This window comes from Ictidomys tridecemlineatus, chromosome 2 (genome assembly GCF_052094955.1).
Source record: "Ictidomys tridecemlineatus isolate mIctTri1 chromosome 2, mIctTri1.hap1, whole genome shotgun sequence".
Lineage (NCBI taxonomy): Eukaryota > Metazoa > Chordata > Mammalia > Rodentia > Sciuridae > Ictidomys > Ictidomys tridecemlineatus.
Window position 1 is genome coordinate 126,847,442 of NC_135478.1, and position 26,008 is coordinate 126,873,449.

The following is a 26,008-nucleotide window of genomic DNA, read 5'->3' on the forward strand; positions in this document are numbered from 1 at the left end:
AAATCATTTCAAAATAAAATGCTAAGTGAAGAAAAAAAAACTGTTTGAAACCAAAAATGTATACCTCTGTAAGCACAGATGTTTCAGTGTGCTATTCTCCAGGAGAAAAAAATATGGCAGGAGGCAAAGTCACCAGAAAATGCCTCCACAATTCTCCATATTTAGCAAGACTATCTTTTTTTTTTCCAGAAACTTTTTTGTAGTTTTAGATGGGCTGAATACCTTTATTTGTTTATTTTATGTGTTGCTAAGACCAAATCCAGTGCTTCACACGTGTTGGGCAAGCACTCTACCACTGAGCTACAACCCCAACCCAAGACTGCATCTTCTAATACACACATCAGGTCAGACTCTGTGGGCATGCCCTGGCTTAGTCCTCTGTGAGGGTCAGCAGCAGCCACCTAAAGGCAGAAGGACATTTGTGGCCATCTGTGGACGTGTTGCTGGGTTTCATTGACTTCTGGGGCCAAGGCATCTTTGGGAGCTGGTGCTGTTGGACAAAGTAGACATGCCCAGAGTTCCTCTAGGGTCACACAGCTCTTCCAGGCACTCCACTCTTGTCAGAAGAGAAGTCTAGCACATGCTGCTTCTAGTTCTTCTTTAATTTTAAAACATATGGAGAAGCCATCATGTGTTCATGTAAAACACTGCTAAGTAGATTAGTCTTTTCCATGCTCTTGCTTTGGTGCATATTGACATCATCCAAGGAGAAGAATTCTTGAGACTTTTAGCTTTTGAGCCCTCATGTACGATGAAAGGCTCCTGAGAAGATAAAAGGTAAAGAAATGCATACCTCATCACCTCAAAGGCAGTGCCAGCTTCCTCACACTTTGGGCCTGATTTAGATGATCATCTGTACCTCTTCCATCTCAAGAGCCTGCATGAGGAAGATCTTGTTTAAATTTGTACTGCTGTGAGCCTGAAGTTTAGATGCCCTCTTTTGATCTGCTGAATGTGAGTAGATCTTTCATTCATCCACAGGGGCTGATAATGGACTCTGCAAACAGTGGTAAAGTGAGTGGAACTAAAACTTAAGCCTTTTCAGGATGTGTTGCTGCAGCAGCTCAGGGCAAGCCAGTGGCTTGCATGGTTTCTTTTTGTTGGTTGGGGGGGGGGAGGCAGAATGTGATAAGATTGACAGAGCTGGGAGGGCTTAAAGCACATGGGCAATTGTATAGAGTTGTATAAGCTGTATATGTGTGCACATGTATGCCTTTTTCTGTGAGATGAAAACATCAAGTCTGAATCTCTTCCAGAGCCCTTCTGCTCCCTTGGCCATCCCAGATGCCCTGGGGTGGGCTGCTGCTACCAATGGTTTTGAAGTGCAGTGCATTCAGAGGCTATAAGAAGTTAGTTGTGTTCGTTTCACCCTTGTACACACTGCTCCTACTTGCCAGGTCAGTGATGAGCTGAGATGGCAGTGGTACAACACCGGCTCCGTCCTGCGGCTCTGGCTGCTTCTTTCCTGGACGGCTATATAATCTCCCTTGGAGCACATACTGGGGTCCATGACCTGGAGTTGATGATGCTGGGGGTTGGTGGAAAAGGCAGTGCCTACTGCTGCCTTTGCTCGAGAGGACAGCCCGTGACCCCTACCAACCCTGTGCCCACAGAGGAGGTAGCCAACTCTCAAGAGCTGCTGGAATAGGTTTGAAGCAAGCCCTGGTTATTTTGTGCTCAGCTTGCTTACCTCTTTTGTAATCAGTTATACAAGAAGCCAAAGAAACAATTTTATGCCATTTTAAGACTTCGATATGTATCAAGACCATAACTGCGGAACGCTTTTAGGAATGGGAGATTTTTGAAAACTAAGAATTGTATTATTAAAAAAAAAAAAAGGAATTGGAAGAAGGAAGACCAAGCCCTTCAAGAATTCAGGGTAGAATCCCAGTGCTGGTGATTCTTAGTCACAAACTCTATAGGGGGAATATGCCAAATTATGAAGTAAGGAAAGTAGAGGAGATGGCTAAGGAATAACATTTTGATGGGAAAATCTGCAGTCTAAACAAGGTCTCTTTGGTGTCATTGCTGGGAAGTCTTATGCTATGATGAGTTTCAGTTATTTTCTAGGGCAGTTTTGATTGCTATTAAGCAGTAGAAGTCTCAGAATCTGTCTCCTTCCTCTATAAAAACCGTTCAGTCTTTGGACACACATTTGTTGAATGTTATTCATCCTTTGCATGTCAAGTGATGCTGCGTGGCCACCTGTCCCAAAGGTGGTTTTTGTTTTTTGTTTTTTTAGCAGACAGGTATGTGTCCCACTCTCCCTGAAGATCCTTTATCTCTTATCCTGAATCCATCTTACGTAGTATAAAAAGATTAAGTGGCTTTTGTAGAAAACAAAGCTTTTGCCGTAGGTGGACGATTTTTATTTCATAGACTATAAGAGCCATCCATGCTCCCTGATGTGAACATGGAAACTGCTGCCCAAGTAGCCAGGTCTCAGCTACTTAAGGGATGTCCACAAAACTATCAATTCATACGTTTTTGCTTTCTCTTTATTGTAGATGGAGTTTTTGTTTTAATTTCGTTTTTTGTTGTCTCAGCCACTGAATCAACCAGAAACCTACTGGTGTGCTGTGATTTTTCACAGTCTAGCTTTTTTCAAAATCCAAAATTCTACTGAAAACTTCCAGAATAGATCAGGGCACTTCTGAGTGGGGACAACACTTTAGGTGTCTGGGATGAAGCAGTCAGAGGGACAGCCCATGTGGGCCCAGAGAGGCTGGTCATCCAGACCATGAGGGTTGTCAGCGGGGTCCAGTCCTGAAGAGAGGTTGCATTTGATGGGAGCATAGAAGAGGCCATTTGGATTGGATCTTTGGTGGTGCTTCCTTCAGAAGAGTTGTTGGGCTATCACACAGCTATAGTTATGAGAACCACACAGTGCTGGTTTAAGAATGGAGAAATGAGTTCCATGTGCTGGAGTAGTGGAGATTGTACCAACAATCAATAAGATAAAGATAAATCTCTTTTCCTTTGTTAGACAATTATGAGCATGGCATCATTATTGAATTCATTTGTACTATGACACTTTACAACTATTTGGAGGAAGAGTCATTTATTTCTTAGCCATATTATGGGTTATGTCCCCCCAAATTCATATCGTGGAGTCTTACCTCCAATATGTCTGAATGTGGCAGATGTATTAGGATGAGGTACTATTAGAGTAGGGTAGCCCCTCGTACCGTATGGCTGGTAGCCTTACAAAAAGGGAAAATTTGGACTGAAGATACCTATACAGGGAGACTGCTGTGTGAACATTAGAGATTGGAGTGGTGCTTTTATAAGCCATCAAATGACAGTGACTTCCAGCAGCCCAGCAGAAGTTAGAAGAGAGGTACAGAATGGATGCTTCCGAGGTCCCCAGAAGGAACCAACCCTGCCATCATTGTGATCTTAGACTTCCATTTCTGGGAGGAAAGAAGTGCCTCTGAGCAACCCCCTCCCCCCCCCCCCGTTTGTGGCACTTTGTTACAACAGCCCTAGCAAATGAATACACATATACTAAAATGAATTTTAGATTGATTGATGGATGGATCTGTTAATTAAAAAAAAAAAAACCTTAAGTAGAAAAAAATATCTAATTAGTCCTCAGACTAGGGAACTAGGGAATAACCCTGGGACTAGTGAGTAACACCTTACCTATTAAAGCAATGATGGAATCAGAGAGTAGAAGAGCGATGGATTTGACCGTAAAGGAAATGAATGTTGTAAATTAAATGTTAAGCTGTTGCGAACACAGGAGACAATATTTGCGCTACTTGTTTTCAATATCCCGAGTAAAGAACTCTTACAAAACAATAAGATTTTAAATCTCTTTTCTTTGTTCCTTATCTCTTTTCCTCCAAAGACTTTTTCCGCTTTCCGTTCTTTTAATTCCTCCCAAGAAAAAGACGGCTTTTCATACCTCTTCTTCCAACTGCCCTGCTACCCTTGCTTCAGATTTAATGGACAGGAACTGCTGTCTAAAAGAGCTGCCTATTCTGTCCACCACCTGTCTATCCCACCTGCCTCTGCACCCACCGCCTGTGTTCCCATCCATGTAGGGACATGTCCCTGCATCTTCCTGGGGCCAGCCCCTCCACTCTCAGCCTCTGCCTTGCCCTTTCAAGGACGCTGCCTGCAGTTGTCCCTCTCCTTCCTTCATCAGCAGTCTTGTCCTCATTCCTGGGTCATTCCTGTCAGTGTCCAGACATGCCTTAATATGTCTCATCCGAGGGAGGCCCTCCCTTCACCACCCCCCTCTCCAGCTGCTGCTCCAGCTCTCTGTCACTTTTCTGGCAGAATTCTGGACCGGCTGTTTGACTCACTGTCTCCACTTCTCATCTCCTGGTCTTGACTTAGCCTACCCCAGTGGATTATTTTAGTTCCACTAGTTTGCCTGAAATGGACCTTCTCAAGAAGACTAGTCACCTACCTCTGTCAAAGCCAGTGGTCCATTTTCGGGGGTATCTTCAGAGACACCTTGTCAGCTTCTGATACAGCCTTGATTCTTACACATTACCTTCTCCAAGATCCCATGACCCCTGTTTCTACATCTCTTCATTTGCTGTCTTTGGTCTCCTCTACTCTTCAGTAAACTGCTTACCCTAAGTAAGGCCATTATATGTTATCTCCATTCCCTGGATTGGGCTCTGTTCTCAATGACCAGGACTTATCCACTATTGGAAGATGCTTTACTTAGGTTTCTAGTTAATATTTGAAATTTAGCATAAATGAAATACGGCTGAAATACACTCTGCTGAAGCCTCACAACCTAACACAATGGCTTGGCTGTCCACTCAGTTTCTCTGGCCAGTAATGCAGGATTTCATCCTTGATTTCTCTTTTTGTCTCATGCCCAGATCCAGCAGACTGTCCATCTGTAGAATGTCCCATGTCCAGCCACTTTTGGCCATCTCCACTTAAATTTCTAGTCTGCGTCTGGGGCATTACAACAGTTCTTCAGCCATCTTCTCACACTACCCACTGCCCACAGACTTTGTGCCATTTTGGGAGAACCAAATAAATCCCACGTTTCTCTCACTGTACCTCAAATTAAATCCAGACTCAGCCAAGGGTCTCTGTTGCTTCTACCCTCAGGCAGCTCCTTCTTGAAACCTTTCCTCGATTGCCATTTTGTCATCTATCATCACTCCCTCTGGGGTCCTTCCCAGGCCACTTTGGGGCAGGCAGTGGCCGCAGCCCTCCTCTGACATGATATTCTGCTGTGATGTCCATACATCTCCTGAGATGAACTTGTTTGTTGGTACCTTTGTCCTCTAACATTTACCATGAGAATATGAGGACAGGATCAAGGTCTCCTGTCCTATCCCTACATCCTCCAATGGAGTCCAGCACACCCCAGACATGCAAGCACAAAAGCAGTGGGGCTTGTTTCATGGAAGTGCCATGTGTTGCCCCAGTGGGATGGTTGCCCTCGCTTTGGCAGAGGAAGGATTAAATCCCAGTTCTTAAATACAGTGTTTTAAATCCAAATCTGCTGCCACGAAATAGCAAAAAGAGGAAACTTTTTTTTTTCCTTACCAAAATTCCCCAATCTTGTCAACAGACAGTTCCATCAAAAGATAGATCAAACCATGCTAAGGTGACCCACGGCCTGGGAATCAAGCCCGAGTATTTTCTTTGTCTTCTACAGGTAGAATCGCAGAGGTAGGGATTGTGTCCCTTGGAAGCTTCAAAATAAATAGGACCAGATAGCACTTACACCATGAAAATATTATGAGTGTCTTGATGGCCTCTGGAAGTAGTAGGTTGAGGCTTACAGTGTATTACACTAAAGAGTGTAACTCAATACCCAGAATAATGGAGCAGCAGGAGGGATGGGGTGTGTTTTTAAGTATGTTTCAGTGATCCTGCCTTTGTAATCCTCACGCCACCAAATTCCCTTTGTTGCCATCATGGTGACATCATAGTGATTTAAGCCAGAGGGTCCATCCAGTCCCCATCTTGCTGAACTTCTCAGCAGCATCTGGCCTTTTACTCTTGCTTCTCCCTCTGCTTAGAAACACCATCTGCTCTTCTTTCCTAAAACTTGGTCTTGGCTTCTGCCTCTCTTCCATGACTGTCCCATCTCAGCCTTCTTTGTTCCATCTTCCACTTTCCCATTGGGAGGAGTGGCCAACAGGGCTTAGGGCTGAATCCCTCCTTCTCCATGTTGATTCCCTGGGTGACCCCACCCACTTTTGGCTGTCCATTCTGAAAACCAGTTTACATTCTCATCCAGACATGTTTCCAGCTTCCACTTGGGATCTCATCCATGTGCATGTCTAAAAGACACTTCAAACTCAACATGGGATTCTGCCCCCAATACCTGATTCTTCCAAGATGCCCCATCTCAGTGAAATGGCAGCCGAGTCCTTCAGCCACCCAGGTCAGAACCTCTGATCTCCTTTTCGTCTTTGTTGTGGTATTCCATACCACATCAGTCAGTGTTCCAGAACCGAACAGTCTTTCTACCTCTGCTACAGAACCTAGGTCCAAGCTTTGCCTTCTTGCATAGACCTTTGTGGAAATTTCCACATCAGATGGTCTCAGCTTCAGCTGTTGCCCAGGGTGTGTCCCCACACAGCACTCAAGTGATGATTTGAAAGCCAGCTGTCAGAGCATGGCATCTTTTGCATAAGGACTTTGCATTTCATGGTGGGAGCCCAAGTTTTCTCAGATACCAGTGAGGACCTCCTTTCCCTGGTACCTTCTGCTGAACTTTTGTCTTTCACCTTCCAGTATCTGACACTGTCTGGATTTTGCTTCTCTGATTGTTCTCTGATTTTTTTTTCTCTTCCTCATGAAGGTAGATCTGGAATAGCTCAAAAAGTTTCCCCCAATCTAACTCCAATCTAAAAATATAGTTTTTAATTGTATATTACATTCTAGGTTTAATATTTCACAGTATATTTGGTTACTACTTTTGAAAAAAAAACCCTCTTAAAAAATGTTACTTATGGAAATCCCACTTGTAATTGTGTAGTGCTGATTATTTTGATCTGCTTTTCAGGTTGCAAGATGTTATGATTGGATGCTGTATCTTTATAGAAAAGGTTTCAGTGTAGAAGATGATAGATCTTAAGATTTGTTTTTTGGTGCTGGAGATTGAATCCAGGGGTGCTTTACCACTAAGCTACATCCCCAGTTCTTTTTATTGTAAGATAGGATCTTGCTAAGTTGCCAAGGATCATACTAAGATGCAGAGACTAACCTTGAACTTGTAATCCTCCTGCCTCAGCCTCCCGGTTACAGGAGGCAAATGCCAGCAAAAGCCTAGCTTTTAAGAGTTTTCCTTGTTTGTATTGTTGTGTTAAGATGATTGTCAGTAAAGACAATTTCACTATAATTGTGCTATTCATACAAAATGAGCTCTCTTCTGTTAATAGGCATATTTCATCCTCTGCATAACCTGTTCTGCACCTTTCCAGTCTGTGGCATTTTTAAGCTCATTTAGAGACACCTGCATTAGCTGACTTTGTGGTCAGGCTCAGTGAAGGAACCATAAATTTGCTGTGCAGCAGCATTCCTCTCTCATTTCCCTCGTTTGGCCAGGTGGGAATGGCACTCACAGCAGCCACGGTTGAAATCTGTACATGAGACCTAGAATTAGTCTTTGGTTCTTTATACTAATTGTTTTAAAAAGGGTCACCCCTACTAGGAAGGGGGAAAAAAAAAAACCTCTGATAAAAACCATGCACTAGAGTCTAGCTTTCCCTATACGTGTTCACATTGGAATGTCTGCTCATCCATCCCCACCTATCGCCATCCAAGGAAGCCAGTTCATCCACTTGGAGCATGACAGTTGTCAAACATAACACTACAAACAGGATTAGGAGTCAGGAATAAATTATGATTCATTAGCAAATGTTCTGTGTCCAACCAGGAAACCAGGAAGAAAAGAGAAACTGGTTTTTCTAAATTATAAAAGCAACAAATGTTCCCAGTAATAACAAAAAGTGAAATTTACACTGAAAGAAGGTATATAATAAAAAATGAGATCACTTTCTCCTCACTTCCCAACTGTAGTCTCATTCCCCACAGATGAGCAGTGTAGACGGTATCCTGTTTGTCTTTGTACAGAATTTATGTGCTTTTTTCACAGTTTACCCCCCAAATCTCAGGAGCATCCCACTGAATGGAGGTGGCAAGATTTATTTAACCAAATCACCTGTCAATGAGCAGCTCCATTGTTTCTAGTTCCTTCTTTTATTAACAGAATGAAGTGAACATTCTCGTTCCTAGGTCTTTGTTCATTTAATGGATGGGTGGATGGATGATTGATAGATGGAGAGATAATTTCTAGTAGTGTCATTGTTAGATTAAAAGATTTATGTGTTATTTTATAGGTGTAAAATACATTTTATAAATCATGTCAAAAGTGCTGTCTATCCCTTGTCATAAAATGGAAAGGCATGTGATCTGGCCAGGGCTCTGCCATTTGTTGCAGTGTGACTGTGGGCAAGTTCTTCTCGCCACCAGACTTGGCAGCCCCGGAGCTCGAATGACAGTGGTTCAGGTCATGGTGAAGGCGGTGTCCCAGGGAATCCGTCGTGTTGATTGGCTGTTTCTGTAGTTCAAGAAACTCTAGAAGATGTTTACTGAGCCTGTCAGAGAGCAGAGGAACAAATCCAAAGAGGTTTGACAAGTGACATTTGCTTTCATATAAACCCTGGAAACCTCTTGGAGCCTGAGGACAGCAGGCAATTGGAGGATGGTGGTAAGATGTGCGCTGTTGGTTTCTGATATTTATTCCTTTTGGCGTTAGACCTTCCCAGCTCATGTTATGTAGAACCTTTTCATAATCTTGGTTTTCGAAGAGTCACTGCCCACATTGCTGTGTTTTGGCTTATGTTTCTTCTATGTTTGTCCAGCGGACATATCCGCGTACGAAACTGGAAGTTGCCATAGGCCGTCAGCTCGGGTGATTTTTGCTTGGGCTGCCTCGTTTCTTTGTGCTGGAAAAACAGCAATCTGGGAAACCATGTGGTTTCAGTGAATGCATTCTGCTTTTTAAAAGAAATCTCGATAATTAATGTACTTAGTTCTTGCTAGTCATTGGTGTTTCTGTGATTCTGTAATCTATTTTAATGATGAATAAGTTTACTTTTCAAAAAGTTATGGGTAGTATATAGATTATATGTATAAACTATGCTCATAGCAATTGTATTTTGGGGATGAATTGGATATGACCCTAAATGGCAGCTCTCTATGAAAGTTTTATCATGTCCTTCATTTTCTTTGTTGTTCAGAACTGGAAAAGGTACAGCCCTTATTAATCTTAACCATCCTGCATGAGCTCTCTTGCCCCAATTTCTAAACTTCCAGTAAATCTGCCAGTCTTCCTTCACCAAAGTGTCTGCCCATCGCAGACCCCAGGTCTGTCTGTCTGTCATTAATGTGTCTGTTCAGCTGTGTACCCCACCCTCCCACCAATACCACCGTCACAGTGGGATCTTTGCAGACGGACAACTGAGCTCCGGTAGGCTGCGTAGAGGCTGATGTTCTTGGTAATCCAGTGCTGCCATCCAGGGCACTGCTAGCACAGCTGGTCTTAAAAAGGCTACTAAAAGTTACCTTGCTCAGAATTAATACTAGGGTCTCTCCTGCTTATGGATGGGCATAGGCAAGAATTTTTCCAAAATTGAGTAAAAAATAAAATAAAATCTTGTATTATAAATTGCCCTAGTAAAACCAGAGTATTTTCTTAAAAGTAAATTCATTATACTCAATTAATTTTAGATTGGTTGGGAGGAACTGCATTGGGTGGGGTTGCAAATTCATGTCCCCACAATGTGCCTGACCTCAGCCTTCCCATAGCCACCAAAATAGTATAGGCATTAGCCTGGAGCCCTGTGATGGCCAGCCTTGTGGGACCTGCCTGGGCTGGTACAGACACACATCTATAAGTTGGCCTGATTCCAGGAATGACCTCAGAGAGCTCCACATTTGCTCAGGGGATATTTTGTTGACCCCTGGTGAGATATTTGACTCGGACTGAGCCATGGTGCCTGTGCGTATTGTGTTATAAATATCCAGAAGAATGAAGATAACTGCTTGGTGGAGAAGAGATGGAAGCGCTCTTGGTAAAGAGAGCAACCAAGCAAATACCCTCAGTGTCATCTGTAAAGTTTCATATTATGGGGATAACGGTTAGCAATGTGAAAAGACACTTGAGAAAAGCCAGGTGGGAAGAGGAGACCCACATACCATTACTTTCACACAGCATATTTTTCTAACTTCCATTTTGAATTAATTTCAACCCTCTTGAACAGTTGTGGTAATAATACAAAGAGCTCATGTATTCTTTACTCTGATTCCCCAGTTGTTAATACTTGGCACATTTCAAGCATTTTTGTGTGTGTGCGTGTGCGCGCATGTGTGTATGCACATATATAGAGATTACGTTTATGCATGTATATACATTAATACATGAATATATAGCATTCTTTTCTCTGAATCATTTCAAACTAACTTGCAGATATCAATTCCCTTTACTCCTAAATACCTCTGTGTCCATTTCCTAAAGATATGGTTGTTCACTTACAGCACAGTACAGTTATTAAAATTAGAGTGTGTAGCATTAATAAAGCACAGTGTTTGGCCTGCAAAACATACTCAGATTTTCTTGATTTTCTCTGTTATATCCTAAAGATTTTCTGCTTTTCTGACTCTTAAACCAATTACATTCATTGTAATAAACTCTTTAATTTTTTTTCGCCATGGCGTGAAACTCAGCCCTTCCACATCTCTGGTAGCAGAGAGGTTTATTTTTTGTTTGTTTTTGGTTTGGGGTACTAGTGATTGAAACTGGGGCGGGGGGGGGCTTTATATTTTATTTTATTCTCTTTTTGAGTCAGGGCATCTCTAAGTCGCCGAGCCTGGCCTTGAACTCGAGACTGGCCTTGAACTTGCAATCCTGCTGCCTCAACCTCCCTAGTTGTGAAGATTACAGGCGTGCACCACTGCATCTGGCCAACAGTTTTTTCTTGAAGGACCCAGTATGGTTTGTGTGGCACATCCTTGGAGTTCAGTCAGGTCCTCGGAAGGGAGGATATGTCCTTCTCTGGACATCACCTCAGGATACTCATGTGATAATCTGTCCAGTTTGTACTGATATCAGTATTTAATGCTTGCTTTAGGTGTTGTCTGCTAAGTTTCTTCTTGTTAAGTTATTGCTTTTCCCTTTGTAATTAACAAATAATTCGAGGGAAAGTAATTTGAGACTGTATTAATACTCTGTTCCCACCAGACTTTCATGGACTAGTTTTGTCATGTGTTAATGATTCTTGTCTTTCTAACTCTTTCATTCTGTGTTTTTGATTTGATGTTTTATTGTAAGGAATGCCTTCTCTCCCATTTGTTTATGACATAATTATTATCACTTTAGTAAATGACTTGTACTCCATTAATATCACTTGCTTCTATGTTTGGTGCCTGTGGAAGCCTCTCTCAGGCCAGCTCCTGCTTCCTGGCAACCTGTCCCTAACAAACTGCTTCCTTACTACCTCATCAAGGATTTTTCTGCTCTGCAGTCAGCAGGGTTGGCACTGGTATGGATAACTCCTTGTGGAAGGTTCCCTGTGCAGTGTTGGAAGCTGAGCAGCATCTGGGACTTCCACCCACTAGGTGACAGCAGTCCTCCAGCACTGCTGTCAGATGACAGTGTCATTGCTGTCGTCTAGGTGATGTGGCACTACTAATGACAGCAGTTCCACACTCATGCTAATTCTGACAACCAGACATGTCATCACGGGGAGTGCAGATATCCTTTGTAGGCAAAATCCGCCTCCCTCCCTCAGCCCCTGCTAAGAAAGGGGGTGAAGGAATGTTGTTTCTTTCCCGAATTTTATGTTTAGTAAGAGAAACCATTGAATTCTTCCAATAGATTGAGCAGGAAAAGTGGCAACATGTTTCATTTAATTTAGTCGTAGCACAAGAATAAAAGATGCATAGAATGTTTAGGCTTTTTTTTTCTCCCTAGTCTATTTCCTAAATTTTAAGACTTTTAAAACTGTACAAAAGTAGACAGAATATTGTGATGAACCCCCTTGTCCCTTTTGCCTGGCTCCCATATCCGTCAGCCTATGGCCTTGTATCTCAGCCTTACCATATGAGCTACTGCCTTTTGTGATGTTTTGACATGAATCACAGCTGTTCTATCATTCTTCCTTAAATTTTTTAATGTTTCCGCAAAATGTCATATAGAGTTTTTTTGTGTTTGTTTTGTTTTTGTTTTTGTTTTTCTGTAATGCTCACACATGGACCTAGCATACAGTAAGCAGGTGCTATACCACTAAGCTATATCTCCAGCCACATTTATATATATATATATTTTTTTTACCAGAAAATGCTAAAATGTTATTGTTCTACCTAAGACTTAAATTAAGAGATATGTTTCAGTTACTTCTTTGCAGTCCTAGTGTAGCAAGTTCCACTAAAAGACTTTGCAAACTCAGGAAAGGTTTAGTGTTAGAGTTTAATCCCATTGAATACTCTGGTCTTGAAGAGGCTGGGCCCAAAGTTGCACTGCAGACTACATCCCCTTTATTCATGCTTTGGAGATGCCTGTCCTCCAAAAGCTTTCTTCACCCCTTAGAGATTATCTGTTACCTGCTAAGAGATTCTCAGATGGGCTGCTTAGAGATCATCAGGTCACCCACTTAGTGATCATATCAGGTTAACCACTTAGAGATCAGTTGATCACTCACTTAAAGAGCATATCAGGTCCACCACTTACAGATCATATGGTCACCTGCTTAGAAATCATATGGTCCCCTGCTTAGTTATCATCAGCTCTAGCCACTTAGAGATCATTGGGTTACCCACTTAGAGATCATATTAGATCAGGCACTTAGAGATCATATAGTCACCCATATAGTGATCATATCAAGTCTACCACTTAGAGATCATCTGGTCACCTGCTTAGAGATCATCAGGTCACTGCCTACAGATCATCTGGCCACCCTATTTGAGATCAGATCAGATCATCTACTTAGAGAGCATCTAGTCACCTGCTTAGCAACCATATCTGATCAGTCGCTTGGAGATCATCTGGTTACCTGCTTAACGATCATATCAGATCAACTGCTTAGAAATCATATCTCAACCTCTTGATCACCTAGATGATACTGAAGTAGAAAACCCCTCCACAGCCCTCCTTCCAACCCTTGTGGTCTCCTGCTTTTGCAATCTATTCACTTCCTATTCCCCTTGATGGTCAGTATATGATGGGGGGACCACTTCCTTTTCTCAAACCATCACTTCCTTTTTCATCAGACCTTGGCTTCTGTGATTAGAAGACAAACTCCTAGTTACAAGATTCCCAACTGTTTAAATCTGAAACTGTTCAAACTACCCTAAATATCTGTGGAGAAGAAGTTGTAGGGTAACCTCTTTTCTGCCTGCCCAAATGCCATCTAGGTGCATGCTACAGAGGTGTTGATCTGGAGCTGTACCCCGGTCTGTCTTACAGGCACTAGATGCCCCCCCTAGCAACCTGGCCACAGAAGAAGACACATGAGTCTGTTTCAAAATGATCACTTACTTAGTACTTAATCTATTAGGAACATTATGCTGCTTGACCCTCAAGCCTATGGGGCAATCCCCCATTTTATTGCTGAAAACATCAGCAGAGGAGTTGACACCGGCAGCAAGCAGCAGAGTTGCAGCTTGAATCCCGACTAGCAGGTTTCGGAATCTGTGCTGTGCCAGAATTTCTTTTTAATATTGTGCTTTTGAACAATTTGGACATGGGCAGGGGCATGTTCCACAGGGAAACTATAGCTATTCAGAGGAGTGAAAACTGCATTAGAGAAGGTGCTCACCAAGTGTTTACTGAGCAGAAAGACTGAAAACCCAGAGATGCTAAATGGACTTGTTCACAGTTCCCATACGTTCTCAAAAGATTTGACTTTAAGCAAGAATATTCTACCAGAAATTTGGTGATCATTTCCATTCTTGAAAATGTTTCTTTATTGGAGATATGTTATAATAGATCCTTATACTTAAAAATTCATTTAGAGAAAATAAACATACAACTAAGACTCATGGGTAAGGATATTCCTAGCAGTGTCATGACAAGAACAAACGATTAGCGAAAACTCCAATGGGAAACATTGGAGAATTTTTTGTGTTTGATTCAACTATTCTTCATGTTTGATACTTTGAAGACTATAAGGCATCAAAGAAACATTGACCTGGTAAGATGTTGATGATATAGCCTGAAGCTACTTAAGTGTGATTGTAAAACTGGATGCAAAATGATTGCATTGTGTCTGTTTGTAAATATCTGTGCAAAGAATCCTGCAACAGTAAGTCTAGGAATTTTTAGTTATTATTAGGAACTTTTTTCCCTTGGTTGTTTATTGTATTTTTCTAATTTGTTACAATGAGCACATTATTTTTGCAAAAACAAAAAAAACTAATGTATGTGTCTATGCCTGTGTATTTATGTATGCTTATATACTGTATGTGTATATAGGTATATATTTATATATATATGTATTTATACATTTATGTATGTATATTGTTTGTATATATACATGTGTACGCATATTTGCATGCATATGTTTGCATATATGAGGGTGTACATGGACCTGTGCGTACATGTATGTATCTGTATTTAGGTGTATGTGGGAGTGCTCATGTATTCACATGTCGTCACTTGTGCATATGTTGGTATGTACGTGTATGTGCTAGTGTGAACTTGTGTGCACATGTGTACTGTGCATGTGTTTTGTCTTTAAATGCATGTTTGTATGTATGCTTTATACACATTCATGTTTGCACATTTTATATGTACATATGAATGTTTCTGTGTGTGTGTGTGTGTATATATATATATATATATATAAGAGATAATATTACGTGTGTGTGTGTGTCAGAAGTTACTAATCTCTTAATAGTTCAGTTTTGTGGTCATCTCTGACTCAAAGGCAAATACATAAATTCTAAATCTAAATACAATAGGTTGGAGGTTGCAGCATCTTTCTGAAGTTCAGCATTTTCTGGAAGGAGGGTGCAAGGATAAAATGCTTAGCTTTTGGTAAACCTGGCCTGTTTTCATAGTCTCCAAATAGTCCATGGGCATTCCTCTGGGATGTTACCAATTTGAAGGTGACCGGGAGGGTTATGGCTATTCCTTCAATTGTCACTCTGAACCTGGTCCCACCGCTGTCATGACAGTGCATGATTAAAGTGAAAATTTAAATAACAGAACTTGGTCCATATCTGGGTCTCCAGCACTTACAGCCAAGCCATCTTTTGAATGTCAGTTTTCTCTTAAAATACACACACACATACACACAAAAAAGGAGTCATGTTTGGAAACAGAAATCTAACAGCAAAGCACAGTTTTATGTGCTTTTCCTGGAATCTTCACTCCAATAACTCTAAGAGGGCCTTGATCTGCTTTGGGGAGACCCCTGAAGTGGTCCCCAACCCAGATCAGGATTTTCTGAAGATACCATGCCCATTAAGGGCATGAGGATACTTGTATGGATGGTCACAGCTCCCGAGCCTTTTATAGCATACAGTTGTCCCATTACCCATGCTCTCACTTTCCACAGTTATTCAAAGTTAACTATCTGAAAATAGTAAATGAAAAAGTCTAGAAATAAATGTTAAGTTTTAAATTGTGTGTCTGTAAGGTGATGAAATCTCATGCTGTCACCCTGCATCCCACTTAGGATATGAATCATCCCTTCATCTGGAATATCTACCCTGTATATTCCACCCACCTGTTAATTATCTAGTAGCCATCTTGATTACCAGATCATCTGCCATGATATTGCACTGCTTATGTTCAAGTAAACTTAATTTTAGTTAATAATGTCCTCAAAGCCCAAAGCAGTAACACTGGCAATTCGGATGGTACTAAACAGAAGCTATAAAGTGCTTTAAGCTTTTATTGTTAATCTATTACTGTGTCTATAAAATAAACTTTATCATAGGTATGCACATACAGGGAAAAAAATCAAAATGTGTATAGAATCCTCAGTTTCAGCAGTTGGTAGAGATCTTGAATGTATTCCCTGCTGTGGATAAAGAGTAACTATACCTTCTTTTTGCTACTCTTCAATTCACCATCAAAGATTCTTTTCAAAGTAGTTTTCAGTTTTATTTTCTGTAAATGAGACCATTTTATAAAAATTGCTTTTGTCAAAATAACAGGCTGTACATAGCCATTTTAGGTAAGTTAAAAATATATACACAGATGACCAAAACGAAATAAATTCTTCCAGATAAACTTCTCTGCCTGGTATAAAACTGTTGTGGGGGGTTACTTAACTGGTGAGAGACCCATTCAGAACTGAGTAAAGTCCTGTTTGTGTCTCCAAACCCATGGTTGACTTTCAAGAACTATTTTTTGAAAGTTATTTTTAGAACTATATCTCTTTTGGAAGAGGTTTGCAAGTTTAAAATATTTTAAAATCTCACTGAAAACTTGGAATCCATAGATTAATAAAGCAAATATTTTTAAAGTAAACTTGAGTAAGTGTAATGGAACAGAATTATTGTGTATGTTCTCATGATGGTGAACACAGCCATATATTCACATGTAGTTCTTTGGTTATCATTCCTTGTTTTAAACTAACACCATCCATCTAGAGCAAAAGTGAAAAAAAAAAATCTTGGTAGAATTCTGTTCTTTCTCACTTAAATTAACTAAACCTAGCCTCTTGCATATTTCAAAGTCAGTTGAATTTACCTCAAACCTCCTAGGCATAAAGAACTCCTCCCCACCAAATTTAGAAACATTAGGACCACCTAGGATCAAAAGCCTTTTCACATGAGCCTTGGAGTCCTCCTGGCAAGAAAGATTCTAGGTGCTGGGGCGTACCTTGCTAATGTTTCCTCGGTGAGTAGATCTTACCAGTCCAGTGACCTCTGCACAAGGGCAATGGAATGAGAGAGCCCTGAGTTCAACTTCTGGCTCTAGTACTTTCCATTCTCCTTCATGTTGTGCCAGGTTTGCTGCCTTCCAGAAAAAAAGCTGCACATCTGGTAAGGGGTGTGATATATCTGTTTCAGCGTTTGGTTTTCTCTACCTGCTTTGGCTCAGCTGTCTTCCTGCTTTCTTTGCTTGAGGTTCCATAGAATCACAACAAAACACTTAAAATAGGACCCCATCAGTGTTCCATGGCGTATCTTTCCTCCTGAGGACAGCCTCCTCTTGGCTCTTTGATTACAACCCAGCTTCTCCAAAGTGTTTACTCCCCAATATTCAGAAGAGGCTTCTGGAGTTACAAAAAAAAAAAAAAAAACTCCAGCCTATATCCTGTAAGAGTTCTTGACCTAAGAAGTACCTCCAGTAAAGAAGAATGAAGACAACACTAGGCCCACCAGTTTCTGGGGCAGATGCCCTACAAGGTCCTGGTTTCTGTATGGATGCCTGGGGGCGGGGAACCTTAGCAACTCTTGGTCAGTCTGTGCACCACAGGGCCGGGCTGTCTGCCCAGGGACATGTTGCACTGCAGACGGCTCTGAGGGAGGCAAAGAGCTGAGAGTGGCCCATTTTCTATTTTTATAAGGTGATTATCACTGAGCCTTTGGCAGAGGCTCACTGCCAAAGTCAGGAGGTCTTTTGAATTCAGTAACGAGATTCCCTGAACTTGTAAGTCAGCCAGCAGCAGCAAAGTCTCTGTTGCATAAAGCTGAAATGGGATGTCTATGCTGAGATTAGGAACTGGAAGGGCCCAGAAGACCCTCACTGTGTACCTGCTGGGGACCACTGAGATTAAGAGCCAGGCATCCCAGAGTGGAGTTTGGACCATGGAGCTGACTCTACCCTCAGATCTAATTACTCCTAAGCTCCTTCCTTCAAATTTGCAAAGAATGAAACACTTATTTCTCTGTACAGTGAATGTAGAAAAAAATGACCACGGAAAGTCTGGAAATGGTGGAACATTCTACCACTGCTTCAAGCTTCCATAACAGGATGCAGTGGCATACCAGCCCAAGGGTACGTCAAAGCTTCCTCCCCCACTCTCTAAAAGAGAGTTTTATGCTGTTGACATAATTATACCCTCTTTCATATTACTGTTTTTAAAAGCAGTTAGCTATTTGGTTTTCTTTGCAGTAGAGAAAAGGAAATTGAGGATTTGGGAGTTGGCTTTTCCCAACTGAATCATTCCCACTGCATCATACTGGTCATGAAGTCTGCTTTCTTAGAATTGGAATCTGAGTGGGAAGCAGTCTTCAGGGTCCCACCTTCACCCCTTCCCTGGTCGTTCCGCAGGTCTTCAGCTGGAGCCCACTTCAAGGCAGATACGTGAAAGTCATGAGGCCAGTGCTCCTTAAGGATTCCTACTTTACAGATAGGGGAACTGAGGCCCAGGGAGGCTGATTAAATCAGCCAAATTTCCACAACTAATAACTGATGAAATAGAATTGCAGCCTATTCTGATTTTAAGAGCTTCTACTTGAAAGCACCCCTGTGCCGTAACTTCCACCACACTGATTCTCCGAGCAGTGCCCCCTGGTAAAGAGAAGGAAAGTGAATTTGAGGCAGGTAGTTACCTGCCTGAATTCACAGCTCTAGTAGATGGCTGAGCCAGGATGGAATTTTCTCCAACTTCTCCACCTTCTCTTGATATTACCCAGATTCATCTATTCTCTGCACAGAGCTCCCCTGGAAAATCACTGCCTGTGGTATTGATCTTTCCCTGATGAACTGTGAGTTGCTGTGGGACAGGGTCTTGACCTGCTTGAGAGAACCTTCTGTGCTCACTCTGGTGCAATAAGTGTGAGTACTGGATGAACCAGGAGGAAGCAGGCTGCTCCCTAGGAGCCCTGGACTTGGAGCAGCTGACCCCTGAACTGTAGGACCTTCCTTTGCAATCTGAATGAACCCCCAGCACTTCCCAGGTGGTTACTTAAGAGGCAGTTCAGGTGGCTCAAAATGCTTCTTCCAGAAACTCCTACTTTCAAAGCTCTGCAGCAGGGTGGGGTGAGGTCTTTCTGTGTAGTGTTGCGTGTTTATTTCACACATTCTCATCTACAGCTCCTTGCATTGACCCGAATTGAGATGACTGGCATATGTAATGCTTTTCCTGATGTTCTGTCTTGGGGACTTGTGTTGGGTGTGTGGTCTGAGGGCTCTAATATTTGTGGTAGTAGCCAGAAGTTGCTTGCGTCAGGGACAGAGGCCATAACTAGAACATATGTACTCTTGTGCCCATCCCCTGCCTCAGGCTACAGCTGTGGCCCAGCCTCCTACCCAACCCACAATACCGTGGTCTTGGTACTCTGGCCTTTGTGGGGATCCAAAAGGAGTGGAGGTAAACATACGTCCAAACACATCATAGGTTTTAGTATTCAGACTGTATATAGACCTTTGGGGGAATTTCCAAGGAGCAAGAGAGGAGAGGAGAGAATAAAGAAAAAAATACCATAAGTCTAAAAAAGTTAGGAAACTGGTGCCACAGCTTATCTGGGTGGGAAAAATGTTAAGTGAACTTGGAGAGATGTGAAACTCCTACTACAACATTATTCAACCTTCCTAGAGGAGAAAATCTGTATTGTAATCACAGATAAACTCATTTGGAACCTTTGGAAAGAAAAAACATCAGGAAACACAATGTGGGAAGGGGAAAGCATACACTGCTTTAGGAGACATACAGGATATCACAATAAGCATGTGTCTGAGGCATTGTTTGAATGCATTTATATTTCCCAATCCTCTGTTTGTCTTTTACATTAAAGCATTTTAATAAAGAATGTTTTTACCTTGTGACCAGAGACATATTTTCTCAGTTTACATAAAATTTTATTTTTATAGACCAATTCAGTCATGAAAACATGCTTTCATTGAGTTAAACATACATTCCAGAAAAGAGAGAGGTGGATTTCTTTGAAGTGAATGGGAATTGAAAGCAAGACCTCCAGTCCTGACCCATCCTGGGCTTTCTCTGAGTCAGGAAGTGCAGAAGGGTGGAAAGCAAGGGTCCACCAAGCCAGTCCTGCCTCTCAGAGAAAGGCCCTTCCTGCTACCTCTGGCCCAGGGTATGACTTTACCCTTGTCATGGTTGCATGACTTTAACTGTGTCCCAGCCTCAGGGTGACCACCGACCAGCAACCGTAGGGACCATCTGTCCAGAATGGTGCAATCCTAGTTTCTTCCCAGCCCTGTCCCCCAATGCAGCTGCACTCGTCCCAGCACCCCTTCACAAAACCTTAGTGCAAAACACATGAGAAGGAGTTGGAAAGAGCAGGGACATTCAACCACCCAGTGGCAGACCAGCTTTCTAAAAGCTGCCACTGACGGCAGCAGCTGGGGGACAAAGGTTAGTTGGAGATTTGGTCTAGACCCAGGAAACATGCGTGCTCCAGCCTGAGTTGCCTGCCTTGATTCACTGCCTGGGGAAGACATTGAACAGGGATTTTTCTGGTCGATCATGTTGAGGGTGTGTTGTTGTTGTCATCGTTGTTGTTGTCGTCGTCATCATCCTTAGCTGTACACCCCCCCCACCCACCGCCCCGCACCTCTGCCATGGAGCTCCCTGCAGTAAAGTGGGAGAGGAGCCTGTGTGGTGATTACATCAGCCCCTGGAAGGACATGATTGGGCTACTGGAGTGGTTTGATTCACCACCTAAGGACCAGTGTGAGACAGCTGGGGGTGGGCAGAAGCAGCTAGTCAGGACACAGCAAGCAGGACTGGCATCCACAGCCTGAAAGGGGGAGCCCAGCCTGCTGGGAACAGTTGGGGGAGACCAGGAACAAACTCCTGTGCGAAAGGCAATCAGGATTCAAAATGCCATCTTATCCCTCTGACTGCTTTTTCCATGCAGTTGAGGTAAGTTTGTTTTGTTTTGTTTTGTTTTAAATACATCTCACCTTCCTCTAAAGATTGCATCCCTGTCCGTGTTGAGGCCGGGACCAACTGTATTTATAATCTGAATTATAAATCTGAATTTCTGCTTGACCATCCCTTTGCCTGTGACCTGTTAGGTTTTTATGGATTTGAACAGCACCAGAAAAATGAAGCCTGCTTGTAATGTCATGACTGTATTCTTACTGAGCCCTTTTATTATTGATTTAAACTTTAGCATATGCATGTTCATTTATCTCTTCCTCCTCCTCAGCTTCAGGGAATGTGGGATGGGTGGGGGACACAGGAGCAGGTGGCCCGGAACCTAGAAAATGGAGAACAGAGTCATCAAAAGTTAGGATGGGAAGGGGAAACTGACAGGAGTTTTTTGTTGGTCTGCTTGTTTTTGCAATTGGTTCAAATATAAAATATCCAACCCCTGAGACCACCATCAGTATTTTAAAGTGAATTCTGTTGCTTCCTGAGCCAGTTTGGTGGCTTGGCTGTGAGCTCCACGTTCCTGTGAAATGTCGTGGGCATTTTAAAAATGTTGTGTCATGATCCTACCCGCTCTGTCCATAAGAGCTGGAAAGGGAAGGAGGAAAAAGAAGAAGGGGGACATCAACGGGCCCTCATCGTGCATCACTGCAGCCAAAAAAAAGTTGTCCATGTGTTTTAACACAGTATACTATTTTCACTCTTTCTGTTTTGTCTCAGGTTTTACTTCTTATAAGTACAAAATTGTTTATCCGTACCTGTCCCCTTTGTGTGTTGCAGGACGTTAAAGTCTTTAGTGAAGATGGAACAAGCAAGGTGGTGGAGATTCTGACAGATATGACGGCCAGGGACCTGTGCCAGCTGCTGGTTTACAAAAGTCACTGCGTGGATGACAACAGCTGGACACTGGTGGAGCACCACCCCCACCTGGGATTAGGTAAGGAACAGCCTGGGGTAGGGACAGCACCTGGAAACCTCAGTGTATAGTCAAATGAAGACGCTATGCCAAAAATGAGACTTCACTGCCCTCCGCTAAGTTGACATGCAGCTTACATGTTGCCCTCGACTTCTGCTGCTGTTTTGTTTTTTTTTTTTCTCCTAAGTTTTATTTTTCCTCCCTCCTAGCCCTCTCCCCTCTGGTGCTTTGAGAATCTTGCCTTGGATGGTTGAAGGTGGTAACTTCCAAAGGGCTTAACTGTAGCACCAAGGTTCTCTGTGTCTCAACTCCTTTCCTTCCTTTCAGAGCCATGGGGGCTTGTCGCACATCCATGAACCAGGAGAGGGAGAGGGCACCCTTGCAGTGCCCTGGGGAGTGCTGGAGAATCACAGGATTGGATTGTAGTTGCCACTCTAGTGTGTTTGGCTAAGAAGGGAGCCCTGATTCCAGGTTTCTGGGAAGGGAGCACATCAAAAAGCAGTTGCATCCTAGGCTTGATATTTTCATAGCATCTCTGAGCTGGTTGGTGATGCCCTGATGGTGTGTTCCTGTGTGTGTGTGTGTGTGTGTGTGTGTGTGTGTGTGTGTGTGTGGACGCGCACGCGCCCGCCCGCCCGCCCGCCCATGCACTTACACACATAACTGTGTGGTTATGCTGAGAAAGCAAAGAGAATATTTTATATCATGGAATATTTGAAAATATGTACTATTTCCAGAACTGACTTGAAGTTTTGTTTTTCTCAGATTTTCTGTCTCGGATAAAGAAGCTTTTCAGACTTCTATTTAAATTCCTATTGGAAAAAGTGTGGTGCCTGAAAAACCATAGATACATATTTAAAGACAGAATTTTCTCTAAATCAACAGCTATGTTTCTTCCACTTCTCAAAGCAAAAAAGAAAAATAAAACTCAGATAGCAGACTTCCCATAATTTTAAAGTCTTCTCATGAACCTTTTGAAACATTAATCAATTGAATCTAAATCTCTAGGTCTAGAATGTTCATTTAACTAAATTCTTCCAACAGATAGGGTACAATATAGGCTTAAATAACACAATGTAAATTTGAGTTTTCATGTGTAAGTCACTTTTCCAGCTCCATCTGGACTTTTATAGATACATGTGTTCTTTTAAAGGAAGCAGATAGAGCTTTTGCTGATTTCTTTCCCATCTCCCCTGATGGCCAGCCTGTTTGTATGACAACAGAACTTTTCCGTTGTCACCAACAGCCGCCTTCTCCAGGTTCATTCACCTGCTCTACAGTGAGCAGCTGTGATGTCACCCTTGCTACCGTGGAGATGGACTGACTGTCCTGGTCAATCTCTGGTTTGGGACATCTGTGAATGGATCCTACAGTAGTCTGATAAGATGACCAGAATCATATGTTGACACACAGATAACTTAGAAATTTAACAACAGTGGGAAATGTGCAGTGTGTGTGTGTGTGTGTGTGTGTGTGTGTGTGTGTGTGTGTACACACATATGTGTATGAAAACCATATGCAGAATAGTAACTGCAAAAATGAGTCTGCATAGTAGTACCAAACAGTAAATATTGTTGAAAGCCCATTCAAAAGTCAGAAAACTCTTTTTATCTGAAAGGAGCGGTGGAAGGGACTTCTCCAGATTTTTTTTTCTTTCTTTCTTTCATTTTAATGCTAGGGATCGAATCTAGTGCTTTGAGCATTGCTAAGCAAGCACTCTGCCACTGACCTACAACCAGCCCACTTCTGCAGATATTTAACACACGAATATAATGATGCACACTTAGAGCTTGTGGTACAGATACACATAAGATTTTAACATATAAGGAATATTTTAGAAATTTTGATTCAGATATTTCTTATAGCCCTTGATTTCTGCAACTTTATACAGTGGATAGGCAAATTGTACATTAAAATTTTGGAAATAAATGAATGCGTCACAACTTACACTGAGGAGGTAAAGAAATCAATACCCATGCATACACAATATTCTTAGGAATATGATATTTCTATGTCTCATTCTTTGTTCTTTGTCTTATTCACAGATGGACTTAATACATGTTTTAAAGGGATGATGGTTTATTTTAAAATTAAAGGCAAAGGTGGGGAGGAGTAAGAAATCAAGAAAAATGATTGAAAAAAGAACAGGGCACTTTGGTCAAAAATTTAGATCCTACTTAACAAACAAACAAAATTAATGGCCTCACACAAACAGAATTTAGAGATACTTGAAGTTCCCTTGACTATACTTCCTTAATTGCCTTGCTTAACATTGATTCCTTTCTCATTAGGGACAAGTGGTCATGTTTTCATATAGGCTGGGTTTTGCAGAGGATTGTGAGAGTTTTTAAGAGTCACCAAATTATACTATCTGGAAAGATCAGCACCCCCAGGACAGGTTCTGCTTCTGCATTCCCATCTTTCTAACTTCTCTGCTTATGCTTTTTTTTTTAAAAAAAAATGTGTGATCTAAGCATGTTGGTTAATTTATAGCAACAACAGTTGCTCATTAGGGGGAAATCTTATTTCTTCCATGATTCAGCAGCATTTGACTGTCAGGACTTCACTGGCAGGAAGGTGCAGGTACTGGGCTGTGGGGTCTCTTCCAGAGAGCCCTATAGGTGTCTCAGCACTCACCCTGGGATGATTATGAAGACCACAGCCTTGTGAGGAACTCTTGGTGGTGACTGATGCTCTAGTGCATGTTTCTGGGTCTTTCTGGCATGCTCAGGTCTGACCGATGCTCCAGGTAGGGCATCCTGTCCCACATCCCCAGATGCTGCTATCTCTATGTAGGGAGTAACTCCCTTAAGTAGTTACATGTTGGGTTTTCTCATAGGGACATGGACATACATGGGGATGACAGTTTGGGCAAAAGGAAGCAGTGCTTGCATATCCATTAGACAGGTTCTAAGGCAGAATGTTAGCCTGTCCTCTGATTATGAATGGCTTAAGATATCTCAATCTGACATCATTTTTTTTTGTCTGTATATGACCTCAGAAATTGAGGATTTCAAAGCACAATTACTGTACTGACTTCACCAGATACATTGTTAGATTCTGAACAATATTAAACCTTTTTCACGCACAGAAAGGAATGATAGCTCTGGAGAAAGTAAGGGCAATTCCCAAGATGGTCCTTCCAAGGTGGCTTCCTTCTCTCTAGAGAAGAGCCTCCAGGGCTCCCATCTGGGCTGCTCCACTATACCGATGGAGAAGCTGAACAGTGACTGCCTCCCTTGCTCTATAGAGCTATGTCTCTGGCTGATGGGACTTAGCCCTGCCCTCTCTGCATTGCATTGTGGTCAAATGGGCAGAGACCTGTGAGCCAGGAGCCTGTCACCCTTCCCAGGCTCCTTCTGTCAGCACCTGAGAGCATTCACCACTCAAGGTGCCTTGGAAACTTGGTGCAAAGCCCTTGGTAGTCAGCAAAGTCCCCTTAGTGATTGGTGATATTAGGTGAATATGTTGTATATTTTGCAATTGCCAGGAGTCCTGCTCCATTCTGTTTGTCCTTTTAAATACTCTCTTGATAATTAGCACTTCCCACAAGACCAGCTTATTGGAGATGGTTTAGTCTCAGTATCTGAGAGTTGATCTCAGCAGTGGCAACACCATCCCTGATCAACGCCACTCAGCAGCCAATAGTAAGATAGCTCAGGGTGCTGGTATGGGCCAGGTCCTTTGGAAGGCATCCCTATCCCTCTTCCCCCAGCACAAAGAGTTTCTGAAAGCTCCACTTTGGCCAACACAGCTTCCCATGTAGAGAACATGGTGATGTTAAACAGTCAGCCTGCACACATAGCAAGTAAATGAATTTTTTGAAGGACTTTTGAAGAATACAAATTTAAGTATACCAAATGGCATTTTGGTATAATCCTGAACTTGAAAGTGGGACTGCAGATAAACTCCAACCTGTGGAGTCTGGGGGTGGTGGAGCTAGGCTCTCACATTCAAATTCTGAAAAATGTTGGCATTAGGCACAGAGGAAAGGACAGATGTTCTAGGAGAGGGGGCCCTTCACAACCCAGGAAAGAGAAGAGGGTTCCGGCCAGCTTCTGTGGATTTCAAGCATTTGAGGATTTCTGTTATCCTTTGCAAATTGGCGGAAACGTCTCAGGAAAAGCCACCGTTCTTTCTGGAGCTGTTTCCAGCTTTGTGTTTGTTACCAGTTGGGTGAGAAATGCTGTGAGAGTAACTCTTTGGGGTCCTGCAGCTGCTTTGCTTTGGATGCTGACAACTGACTTACTCAGAAAGTTGTCGAAGGAGAAAACTGGCCCATTTGCATCCTCAG

At 42.3% G+C, this 26,008-nt stretch overlaps 1 protein-coding gene across 6 annotated transcripts in view; it reads left to right on the top strand.

The window, feature by feature from the left end:
* Nucleotides 1–26,008, top strand: part of Grb10 (growth factor receptor bound protein 10) — a 187,890-nt gene that overhangs the window by 128,568 nt on the left and 33,314 nt on the right. For all 6 annotated transcript variants that reach the window (XM_078039744.1, XM_040291945.2, XM_021734718.3 and 3 more), the window contains one exon: nt 21,579–21,735. In XM_078039744.1, the coding sequence (XP_077895870.1) occupies nt 21,579–21,735 (157 nt within the window). The remainder of the gene's footprint in view (nt 1–21,578; nt 21,736–26,008) is intronic.